General features: G+C 43.6%; 1 protein-coding gene across 2 annotated transcripts in view; it reads right to left on the bottom strand.

Moving 5' to 3' along the window:
• Positions 1–3945: 3945 nt before the first annotated feature.
• Positions 3946–13358, bottom strand: part of LOC149984207 (uncharacterized) — a 34604-nt gene continuing 25191 nt past the window's right edge. For both annotated transcript variants that reach the window (XM_090219221.1, XM_090219222.1), the window contains 3 exons: positions 11642–11742; positions 9804–9902; positions 3946–5206 (listed from right to left, as the gene is read on the bottom strand). In XM_090219221.1, the coding sequence (XP_090075347.1) occupies positions 5025–5206; positions 9804–9902; positions 11642–11742 (382 nt within the window). In that variant the 3' untranslated portion in view covers positions 3946–5024. The remainder of the gene's footprint in view (positions 5207–9803; positions 9903–11641; positions 11743–13358) is intronic.

The following is a 13358-nucleotide window of genomic DNA, read 5'->3' as shown; positions in this document are numbered from 1 at the left end:
TGTCTATCACTAGCAGCACCATATCACCAGGTAACATTCTGAGTATGTTGTCTATCACTAGCAGCACCATATCACCAGGTAACATTCTGAGTATGTTGTCTATCACTAGCAGCACCATATCACCAGGTAACATTCTGAGTATGTTGTCTATCACTAGCAGCACCATATCACCAGGTAACATTCTGAGTATGTTGTCTATCACTAGCAGCACCATATCACCAGGTAACATTCTGAGTATGTTGTCTATCAGCACCATATCACCAGGTAACATTCTGAGTATGTTGTCTATCACTAGCAGCACCATATCGCCAGGTAACATTCTGAGTATGTTGTCTATCACTAGCAGCACCATATCACCAGGTAACATTCTGAGTATGTTGTCTATCAGCACCATATCACCAGGTAACATTCTGAGTATGTTGTCTATCACTAGCAGCACCATATCACCAGGTAACATTCTGAGTATGTTGTCTATCACTAGCAGCACCATATCACCAGGTAACATTCTGAGTATGTTGTCTATCACTAGCAGCACCATATCACCAGGTAACATTCTGAGTATGTTGTCTATCACTAACAGCACCATATCACCAGGTAACATTCTGAGTATGTTGTCTATCACTAGCAGCACCATATCACCAGGTAACATTCTGAGTATGTTGTCTATCACTAGCAGCACCATATCACCAGGTAACATTCTGAGTATGTTGTCTATCACTAGCAGCACCATATCACCAGGTAACATTCTGAGTATGTTGTCTAGCAGCACCATATCACCAGGTAACATTCTGAGTATGCTGTCTAGCAGCACCATATCACCAGGTAATATTCTGAGTATGTTGTCTAGCAGCACCATATCACCAGGAAACATTCTGAGTATGTTGTCTATCACTAGCAGCACCATATCACCAGGTAACATTCTGAGTATGTTGTCTATCACTAGCAGCACCATATCACCAGGTAACATTCTGAGTATGTTGTCTATCACTAACAGCACCATATCACCAGGTAACATTCTGAGTATGTTGTCTATCACTAGCAGCACCATATCACCAGGTAACATTCTGAGTATGTTGTCTATCACTAGCAGCACCATATCACCAGGTAACATTCTGAGTATGTTGTCTATCACTAGCAGCACCATATCACCAGGTAACATTCTGAGTATGTTGTCTATCACTAGCAGCACCATATCACCAGGTAACATTCTGAGTATGTTGTCTAGCAGCACCATATCACCAGGTAACATTCTGAGTATGTTGTCTATCAGCACCATATCACCAGGTAACATTCTGAGTATGTTGTCTATCACTAGCAGCACCATATCACCAGGTAACATTCTGAGTATGTTGTCTATCACTAGCAGCACCATATCACCAGGTAACATTCTGAGTATGTTGTCTAGCAGCACCATATCACCAGGTAACATTCTGAGTATGTTGTCTATCACTAGCAGCACCATATCACCAGGTAACATTCTGAGTATGTTGTCTATCACTAGCAGCACCATATCACCAGGTAACATTCTGAGTATGTCTATCACTAGCAGCACCATATCACCAGGTAACATTGAGTATGTTGTCTAGCAGCACCATATCACCAGGTAACATCCTGAGTATGTTGTCTATCACTAGCAGCACCATATCACCAGGTAACATTCTGAGTATGTTGTCTAAGAGCACCATATCACCAGGTAACATTCTGAGTATGTTGTCTAGCAGCACCATATCACCAGGTAACATTCTGAGTATGTTGTCTATCAGCACCATATCACCAGGTAACATTCTGAGTATGTTGTCTATCACTAGCAGCACCATATCACCAGGTAACATTCTGAGTATGTTGTCTATCACTAGCAGCACCATATCACCAGGTAACATTCTGAGTATGTTGTCTAGCAGCACCATATCACCAGGTAACATTCTGAGTATGTTGTCTATCACTATCAGCACCATATCACCAGGTAACATTCTGAGTATGTTGTCTAGCAGCACCATATCACCAGGTAACATTCTGAGTATGCTGTCTAGCAGCACCATATCACCAGGTAACATTCTGAGTATGTTGTCTAGCAGCACCATATCACCAGGTAACATTCTGAGTATGTTGTCTATCACTAGCAGCACCATATCACCAGGTAACATTCTGAGTATGTTGTCTAGCAGCACCATATCACCAGGTAACATTCTGAGTATGTTGTCTATCACTAGCAGCACCATATCACCAGGTAACATTCTGAGTATGTTGTCTAGCAGCACCACATCACCAGGTAACATTCTGAGTATGTTGTCTAACAGCACCATATCACCAGGTAACATTCTGAGTATGTTGTCTATCACTAGCAGCACCATATCACCAGATAACATTCTGAGTATGTTGACTAGCAGCACCATATCACCAGGTAACATTCTGAGTATGTTGTCTATCACTAGCAGCACCATATCACCATGTAACATTCTGAGTATGTTGACTAGCAGCACCATATCACCAGGTAACATTCTGAGTATGTTGTCTATCACTAGCAGCACCATATCAGCAGGTAACATTCGGAGTATGTTTTCTATCACTAGCAGCACCATATCACCAGGTAACATTCTGAGTATGTTGTCTAGCAGCACCATATCACCAGGTAACATTCTGAGTATGTTGTCTAGCAGCACCATATCACCAGGTAACACTGAGTATATTGTCTAGCAGCACCATATCACCAGGTAACACTGAGTATGGTGTCTATCACTAGCAGCACCATATCACCAGGTAACATTCTGAGTATGTTGTCTAGCAGCACCATATCACAAGGTAACATTCTGAATAAGTTGTCTAGCAGCACCATATCACCAGGTAACATTCTGAGTATGTTGTCTATCAGCACCATATCACCAGGTAACACTGAGTATGTTGTCTAGCAGCACCATATCACCAGGTAACACTGAGTATGTTGTCTATCAGCACCATATCACCAGGTAACACTGAGTATGTTGTCTATCAGCACCATATCACCAGGTAACACTGAGTATGTTGTCTAACAGCACCATATCACCAGGTAACACTGAGTGTGTTGTCTAACAGCACCATATCACCAGGTAACACTGAGTATGTTGTCTAACAGCACCATATCACCAGGTAACACTGAGTATGTTGTCTATCAGCACCATATCACCAGGTAACACTGAGTATGTGTAAATGTACTTGGTAAATAAAGGTGATTCTGAAAAGAACACGTTTGCTTTCTGAATGTTCTAGAATAGTTCCAGTTTCACTTGGTTTCTCCAAGTGCCATCATGGGCAGGCTTTCTATCACCACAATGGGAAGGAGGAAGAACAGGCTTTTCCCCACTATCCCCATTTAGTTTGACTGATCAGTAATAATGACCCTTTAAAGGTCAAGACACAGCAGTGGCATGGATAATGGATAGATGGATGAATGATGGATAATGGATAGATGGATGAATGATGGATAATGGATAGATGGATGAATGATGGATAATGGATGGATGGATGAATGATGGATAATGGATAGATGGATGAATGATGGATAATGGATAGATGGATGAATGATGGATAATGGATGGATGGATGAATGATGGATAATGGATGGATGGATGAATGATGGATAATGGATAGATGGATGAATGCTGGGTAGGTGAATGGACAATGGATGGATGGATGGATGCATACTGGACAATGGATGGATGAATGATGGACAATGGATGGATGGATGAATGATGGGTGCATGCTGGATGGATGAATGACGGACAATGGAAGGATGAATGATGGATGGATGATGGATGACTGGTCAGTAATAATGACCCTTTAAAGGTCAAGACAGAGCAGTGGCATGGATAGTTGATGGATGGATAATGAATGCTGGATGGATGATGGTCAATATGGAGAAGTGGAGCAGTCTTCCATGAGACAATCGTTGAATCATATTATTAAACAATGTTTACCTCTTAGATTTTAATTTGTCAAATTAAATAGAAATAGGCTCTGTAACAGTGAACATTTACAAAACATTTACAGAAGTAAGAAGATATTGTATACAACATCATATTTACAAAGTCATGCTTAACATATAAAGAACCGCAACAGAAAACATCAAGGGGAACGTGATGCGTTAACCAACAGATAAATAATATGGACATTAAAACCAGTCCCAGAAGTTCAGTCCACAGCAGGGTTCAAGGTGTCAGATCTGAAAAGGTATGGATAGATAACAGTCTGATAGGATTTCCTAGGTCCAAGAATGTTGCCTTTCAGATCTGTACAAGTGGCAATGGACCTAGGGGTTAGGAGCTAGGGATTAGGAGCTAGGGGTTAGGAGGGGTTAGGAGCTAGGGATTAGGAGCTAGGGGTTAGGAGCTAGGGGTTAGGGGTGTGGAGGTGTTAAGGACTAGGGGTTAGGAGCTAGGGGTGTGGAGCTAGGGATTAGGAGGGGTTAGGAGCTAGGGATTAGGGGTGTGGAGGTGTTAAGGACTAGGGGTTAGGAGCTAGGGGTGTGGAGCTGTTAAGGACTAGGGATTATGAGCTAGGGGTTAGGGGTGTGGAGGTGTTAAGGACTAGGGATTAGGAGCTAGGGGTTAAGGACTAGGAATTAGGAGCTAGGGGTTAGGAACTAAGGGTTAGGAGCTAGGGGTTAGGAGCTAAGGGTTAGGGGTGTGGAAGGGTTAAGGACTAGGGGTTAGGAGCTAGTGGTTAGGGGCTAGGGGTTAGGAGCTAAGGGTTAGGGGTGTGGAAGGGTTAAGGACTAGGGATTAGGAGCTAGTGGTTAGGGGGTTAGGAGCTAAGTGTTAGGGTTGTGGAAGGGTTAAGGACTAGGGAATAGGAGCTAGGTTTAAGGGACTAGGGGTCAGGGGCTAGGGGTTAGGAGCTAGGGGTTAGGAGCTAGGGATTAGGAGCTAGGGATTAGGAGCTAGGGATTAGGAGCTAGGGGTTAGGAGCTAGTGGTTAAAGACTAGGGGTTAGGAGCTAGGGAATAGGAGCTAGGGATTAGGAGCTAGGGATTAGGAGCTAGGTTTTAGGGACTAGGGTTTGATGTGTCGGCAGAGCGAGGCGATCTGTGTGATGCAGCTGGTGACAGCGGGGGGGACGGGCTGGGTGGTCTCTCCTCGCCATGACGCCAGCGCAGCCAGAGCCTCCTTGGGGTTGCTAGGCGACAGGTCGTAGACAGTGTAGACAGCTGCCAGCTGGACCTCCCAGGGAACACCTGGAAAAGACATCACAGAGACTCATTGGTTGGCCATCTGTCCAATACAGACACACAGATCTGTCCAGTCTCATCTCTAAAAACAAAACAAAAAGTAATTCTGCTCAGATGAGACTGGACAGATGTCTGCCCGGTCCCGTCTGCCCGGTCCCGTCTGCCCGGTCCCGTCTGCCCGGGCCCGTCTGAGCAGAATTACTTTTTGTTATTCGCAGAAGAGTTAGGGTTACAGGTACATATATCCCACCCAGAAACTGAGGTTATCAGGAAACGAGGTGTACAGCGCCTTCAGAAGGTAATCAGAACCCTGGACTTTTAACACATTATGTTTACAGCCTTAACCTAAAATGGATTCAATTAAATACAAATATCAGCAATCTACACACAATACCCCATAATGACATCACAATACCCTATAATGACATCACAATACCCTATAATGACATCACAATACCCCATAATGACATCACAATACCCCATAATGACATCACAATACCCTATAATGACATCACAATACCCCATAATGACAAAGCGAAAATAGGTTTAGACAATTAAAAATTAAATACCTTACTAAAAGTTTGGACACCTACTCATTCCAGAGTTTCTTTATTTTTACAATTTTCTATATTGCAGAATAATAGTAAAGACATTAAAACTATGAAATAAAACACATGGAATAATGTGAAAGTGATAAATAAAATATATTTTATATTTGAGTATCTTCAAAGTAGCCATCCTTTGCCTTGACAGCTTTGCACAATCTTGGCAATCTCTCAACCAGCTTCACCTGGAATTATTTTCCAACAGTCTTGATGGAGTTCCCACATATGCTGAGCACTTGTTGGCTGCTTTTCATTCACTGGGCAGTCCAACTCATCACAAACCATCTCAATTGGGTTGAGGTCGGGTGATTGTGAGCTCAGGTGCATCCGGTTTCCATTGATCATCATTGAGATGTTCCTACAACTTGATTGGAGTCCATCTGTTCAATTGATTGGACATGATTTGGAAAGGCAAACACCTGTCTATATGAGGTCCCACAGATGACAGTGCAGGTCAGAGCAAAAACCAAGCCATGAGGTCAAATTAAATTTTCCGTAGAGCTCCGAGACAGGAGGGTGTCGAGGCACAGATCTGGAGAAGGTTACCAAAACATTTCAGCTGGTCCCCAAGAACACATTGGCCTTCATAATTCTTAAATGGAATTAGTTTGGAACCACCAAGACTCTTCCTAGAGCTGGCAGCCCAGCCAAACTGAGCAATCAGGGGAGAATGGTCACTCTGACAGAGCTCCAGAGTTCCTCTGTGGAGATGAGAAAACCTTCCAGAAGGACAACCATCTCTGCAGCACTCCACCAATCAGGCCTTTTTGGTAAAGTGGCCAGAAGGAAGCCACTCCTCAGTAAAAAGGCACATGAGAGCCCGCTTGGAGTTTGCCAAAAGGCACCTAAAGACTCTAAAGACTCTAAAAAGATTCTCTGGTCTGATGAAACCAAGATGAATCACTTTGGCCTGAATGCCAAGCGTCACATCTGGAGGAAACCTGGCACCATCTGCAGCATCATGCTGTGGGGATGTCTTTCAGAGGCAGGGACTGGGAGACTAGTCAGGATCGAGGTTCACCATCCAACAGGACAACGACCCTAAGCACACAGCCAAGACAATGCAGGAGTAGCTTCGGGACAAGTCTCTGAATGTCCTTGAGTGGCCCAGCCAAAGCCCGGACTTGAACCTGATCTAACATCTCTGGATAGACCTGAAAATAGCTGTGCAGTGACTCTCCACATCCAACCTGACAGAGCTTGAGGATCTGCAGAGAAGAAATGGGAGAAAATCCCCAAATACAGGTGTGCCAAACTTGTAGTGTCATATCCAAGAAGACTCAAGGCTGTAATTGCTGCCAAAGGTGCTTCAACAAAGTACTGAGTAAAGGGTCTGAATACTTATGTAAATGTTTTCAGTTTTTATTTTTTATAAATTAACAAAATGTCTTAACCTTTTTTTTGTTGCTTTGTCATTATGGGGTATTGTGATGTCATTATTGGGTATCGTGATGTCATTATGGGGTATTGTGATGTCATTATGGGGTATTGTGATGTCATTATGGGGTATTGTGATGTCATTATGGGGTATTGTGATGTCATTATGGGGTATTGTGATGTCATTATGGGGTATTGTGATGTCATTATGGGGTATTGTGATGCCATTATTGGGTATTGTGTGTAGATGAGGGGGAAAACAACAGTGTAATCCATTTAGAATAAGTCTGTAACCTAACAAAAGTCAAGGCATCTGAATACATTCTGCATTCTGCCCCACGTCACAGAAGCGGCATTTGTAAACGTAAACATTTTTTCTTTTCAATCAAAATGCTTTTTTTTTTGGCAGAAATGCCTTCTGGAACTTTCATGTACCTTAATAACAAACTTGTATTCCATCCATAAATACAAATAAAATTGTTAAATTACGAGCCTAGTTGGTTTAGCCACAAAAAGGCAGGAACCTTCCTGCTAGCCATGATTGGCTGAGATAATGAATGGGCTGGACATGCCAGGAGAGGAGTTTGGATTGGTCTACCATGCCGGTTGCTTCTGTCTATAACGTGAGCTGTTCAGTATGTGTTGACAGTCGTTTCTACCACACCGTTTTTGAAAGATATAACGTTAGCCATTGAGAACTACAAATGTTTTTCTACTTTTCTCAGCAATATTGAAACGCTGAATGTAGCAGGCGCTATCGACAGATCAGTTGGAACAAGTGATGGGCTACTTTCTGCACAGGCCACAGTCAGTGTGAACCGGAGTGACTTGACAACGCTGCCAAACAAGATGTAGCTACAACCAAACCTGAGTTAAATGGTTCCAGTCAGTGTGAACCGGAGTGACTTGACACAACGCTGCCAAACAAGATGTAGCTACAACCAAACCTGAGTTAAATGGTTCCAGTCAGTGTGAACCTGAGTGACTTGGCACAACGCTGCCAAACAAGATGTAGCTACAACTAAACCGGAGTTAAATGGTTCCAGTCAGTGTGAACCGGAGTGACTTGACACAACGCTGCCAAACAAGATGTAGCTACAACCAAACCGGAGTTAAATGGTTCCAGTCAGTGTGAACCAGAGTGACTTGACACAACGCTGCCAAACAAGATGTAGCTACAACCAAACCTGAGTTAAATGGTTCCAGTCAGTGTGAACCGGAGTGACTTGACACAACGCTGCCAAACAAGATGTAGCTACAACCAAACCTGAGTTAAATGGTTCCAGTCAGTGTGAACCGGAGTGACTTGGCACAACGCTGCCAAACAAGATGTAGCTACAACTAAACCGGAGTTAAATGGTTCCAGTCAGTGTGAACCGGAGTGACTTGACACAACGCTGCCAAACAAGACGTAGCTATAACCAAACCGGAGTTAAATGGTTCCAGTCAGTGTGAACCGGAGTGACTTGACACAACGCTGCCAAACAAGATGTAGCTACAAACAAACCGGAGTTAAACATGGTTCCAGTCAGTGTGAACCAGAGTGACTTGACACAACGCTGCCAAACAGGATGTAGCTACAACCAAACCTGAGTTAAATGGTTCCAGTCAGTGTGAACCGGAGTGACTTGACACAACGCTGCCAAACAGGATGTAGCTACAGCCAAACCGGAGTTAAATGGTTCCAGTCAGTGTGAACCAGAGTGACTTGACACAACGCTGCCAAAAAAGATGTAGCTACAACCAAACCGGAGTTAAATGGTTCCAGTCAGTGTGAACCAGAGTGACTTGACACAACGCTGCCAAACAAGATGTAGCTACAACCAAACCGGAGTTAAATGGTTCCAGTCAGTGTGAACCAGAGTGACTTGACACAACGCTGCCAAACAAGACGTAGCTACAACCAAACCGGAGTTAAATGGTTCCAGTCAGTGTGAACCGGAGTGACTTGACACAACGCTGCCAAACAAGACGTAGCTACAACCAAACCGGAGTTAAACATGGTTCCAGTCTACCGTGAAGCATTCCTCCATGTAAGAGTCTAGGTACAATTTCAGATATAAGTTCTTAATTTTGTCAGAAATGTGTTTTTATTGCAAGCTAAAGTGTACTGTTAGTTAGCATGCTGGCTCGCTAGCTAATGTTACGCGTATAATCTGTGTAGTAATATGATTTGAATCAGAAATCCATTCGCGTTGCTAGTTATAGCCTAATGTTAGCTAGCTAACGTTTACCCTAGTCTGTTAGCTTTAGCTACCTGCAGATTCATACTACAGCTATGACCATGTTTGTATTGGTAGTAGCACGAGCTGGGATTGTGCCCAGTCATAGTTTAGCTAGCTAGCCACATTCAGCCGTGGCAGTATGTTCATCCTGAAGCATTGAACTACACACATTCAGCCGTGGCAGTATATCCATCCTGAAGCCTTGAACTACACACATTCAGCCGTGGCAGTATTTCATCCTGAAGCATTGAACTACACACATTCAGCCGTGGCAGTATTTCACCCTGACGATAGACATTCTGCCGGGTTAAAGCGACTGGGATGTCAGTCCGTCTGAGTAGAATGACTGATGAAATATAGATGGACCATTCCAGAAGCTCTACAGTAGACGGTTACCTTCTGACTGTCCGTGTCTGGCGAATGTGTTGATGACCCTGGCGATGTTCTTCACAGACGAGCCGCATCTCTCCTTTATCCCGAGCTGCCCGAGGCGCCCTAACGAGGTGGTTCTCATGGTTACACTTCATTGGTCAGGACAAATTATACAGTGCCTTGCGAAAGTATTCGGCCCCCTTGAACTTTGCGACCTTTTGCCACATTTCAGGCTTCAAACATAAAGATATAAAACTGTATTTTTTTGTGAAGAATCAACAAGTGGGACACAATCATGAAGTGGAACGACATTTATTGGATATTTGAAACTTTTTTAACAAATCAAAAACTGAAAAATTGGGCGTGCAAAATTATTCAGCCCCTTTACTTTCAGTGCAGCAAACTCTCTCCAGAAGTTCAGTGAGGATCTCTGAATGATCCAATGTTGACCTAAATGACTAATGATGATAAATACAATCCACCTGTGTGTAATCAAGTCTCCGTATAAATGCACCTGCACTGTGATAGTCTCAGAGGTCCGTTAAAAGCGCAGAGAGCATCATGAAGAACAAAGAACACACCAGGCAGGTCCGAGATACTGTTGTGAAGAAGTTTAAAGCCGGATTTGGATACAAAAAGATTTCCCAAGCTTTAAACATCCCAAGGAGCACTGTGCAAGCGATAATATTGAAATGGAAGGAGTATCAGACCACTGCAAATCTACCAAGACCTGGCCGTCCCTCTAAACTTTCAGCTCATACAAGGAGCAGACTGATCAGAGATGCAGCCAAGAGGCCCATGATCACTCTGGATGAACTGCAGAGATCTACAGCTGAGGTGGGAGACTCTGTCCATAGGACAACAATCAGTCGTATATTGCACAAATCTGGCCTTTATGGAAGAGTGGCAAGAAGAAAGCCATTTCTTAAAGATATCCATAAAAAGTGTTGTTTAAAGTTTGCCACAAGCCACCTGGGAGACACACCAAACATGTGGAAGAAGGTGCTCTGGTCAGATGAAACCAAAATGTAACTTTTTGGCAACAATGCAAAACGTTATGTTTGGCGTAAAAGCAACACAGCTCATCACCCTGAACACACCATCCCCACTGTCAAACATGGTGGTGGCAGCATCATGGTTTGGGCCTGCTTTTCTTCAGCAGGGACAGGGAAGATGGTTAAAATTGATGGGAAGATGGATGGAGCTAAATACAGGACCATTCTGGAAGAAAACCTGATGGAGTCTGCAAAAGACCTGAGACTGGGACGGAGATTTGTCTTCCAACAAGACAATGATCCAAAACAGAAAGCAAAATCTACAATGGAATGGTTCAAAAATAAACATATCCAGGTGTTAGAATGGCCAAGTCAAAGTCCAGACCTGAATCCAATCGAGAATCTGTGGAAAGAACTGAAAACTGCTGTTCACAAATGCTCTCCATCCAACCTCACTGAGCTCGAGCTGTTTTGCAAGGAGGAATGGGAAAAAATGTCAGTTTCTCGATGTGCAAAACTGATAGACATACCCCAAGCGACTTACAGCTGTAATCGCAGCAAAAGGTGGCGCTACAAAGTATTAACTTAAGGGGGCTGAATAATTTTGCACGCCCAATTTGAGTTTTTGATTTGTTAAAAAAGTTTGAAATATCCAATAAATGTCGTTCCACTTCATGATTGTGTCCCACTTGTTGTTGATTCTTCACAAAAAAATACAGTTTTATATCTTTATGTTTGAAGCCTGAAATGTGGCAAAAGGTCGCAAAGTTCAAGGGGGCCGAATACTTTCGCAAGGCACTGTATATATATGTAAAAAAAAGAAAGTGTTTCATGATTTTTTTTTTACACAAACAAAACACCACCCACCTATGAGTCTGAGGACCGCAGCCACAGTGACATCCTGGATGGGTGTTTGTCTTGACCTGGGCTGGGTCACCCAGGAGTTCATCATCGGCCACAGCTCTGTACTTTAAACAGAACAACAACAACACACCTAAGGCCACGATTCACTGACTGATACACACTCCTACATACTGTATCTACTGTCTACAGTCTGTCTCTATCTGACTGATAAACACACTCTTACATACTGTATCTACTGTCTTCAGTCTGTCATGTTGTCTCTATCTCCACTGACTGATATCGTGATACAGGTTGTGGCCGAAAGTTTTGAGAATGACAAATATTAATTTTCAAAGTCTGCTGCCTCAGTTTGTATAATGGAAATTTGCATATACTCCAGAATGTTATGAAGAGTGATCAGATGAATTGCAATTCATTGCAAAGTCCCTCTTGGCCATGCAAATGAACTGAATCCCCCCCAAAAAACATTTCCACTGCATTTCAGCCCTGCCACAAAAGGACCAGCTGACATCATGTCAGTGATTATCTCGTTAACACAGGTGTGGGTGTTGACGAGGACAGGGCTGGAGATCACTCTGTCATGCTGATTGAGTTTGAATAACAGACTGGAAGCTTCAAAAGGAGGGTGGTGCTTGGAATCATTGTTCTTCCTCTGTCAACCATGGTTACCTGCAAAGAAACACGTGCCGTCATCATTGCTTTGAACAAAAAGGGCTTCACAGGCAAGGATATTGCTGCCAGTAAAATTGCACCTAAATCAACCATTTGATCAACCAAGTTCATCAAGAACTTCAAGGAGAGCGGTTCAATTGTTGTGAAGGCGGCGTCATGGCGCCCAAGAAAATCCAGCAAGCGCCAGGACCGTCTCCTAAAGTTGATTCAGCTGCGGGATCGGGGCACCACCAGTACAGAGCTTGCTCAGGAATGGCAGCAGGCAGGTATGAGTGCATCTGCACGGACAGTGAGGCGAAGACTTTCTGAGGATGGCCTGGTGTCAAGAAGGGCAGCAAAGCAGCCACTTCTCTCCAGGAAAAACATCAGGGACAGACTGATATTCTGCAAAAGGTACAGGGATTGGACTGCTGAGGACTGGGGTAAAGTAGTTTTCTCTGATGAATCCCCTTTCCGATTGTTTGGGGCATCCGGGAAAAGCTTGTCCGGAGAAGACAAGGTGAGAGCTACCATCAGTCCTGTGTCATGCCAACAGTAAAGCATCCTGAGACCATTCATGTGTGGGGTTGCTTCTCAGCCAAGGGAGTGGGCTCACTCACAATTTTACCTAAGAACACAGCCATGAATAAAGAATGGTACCAACACATCCTTCTAGAGCACCTTCTCCCAACCATCCAGGAACAGTTTGGTGACGAACAATGCCTTTTCCAGCATGATGGAGCACCTTGCCATAAGGCAAAAGTGATAACTAAGTGGCTCAGGGAACAAAACATTTATATTTTGGGTCCATGGCCAGGAAACTCCCCAGACCTTAATCCCATTGAGAACTTGTGGTCAATCCCAAAGAGACGGGTGGACAAACAAAAACCTGCAAATTCTGACAAACTCCAAGCATTGATTATGCAAGAATGGGCTGCCATCAGTCAGGATGTGGCCCAGAAGTTAATTGACAGCCTGACAGGGTGGATTGCAGAGGTCTTGAAAAAGAAGGGTAAACACTGCAAATATTGACTCTCTGCATCAACTTCATGTAATTGTCAATAAAAGC

The sequence above is a fragment of the Oncorhynchus mykiss genome, chromosome 3 (genome assembly GCF_057628025.1).
Source record: "Oncorhynchus mykiss isolate SJ-2025 chromosome 3, ASM5762802v1, whole genome shotgun sequence".
Taxonomy (NCBI): domain Eukaryota; kingdom Metazoa; phylum Chordata; class Actinopteri; order Salmoniformes; family Salmonidae; genus Oncorhynchus; species Oncorhynchus mykiss.
This window is presented reverse-complemented; position numbering and strand designations above follow the sequence as displayed.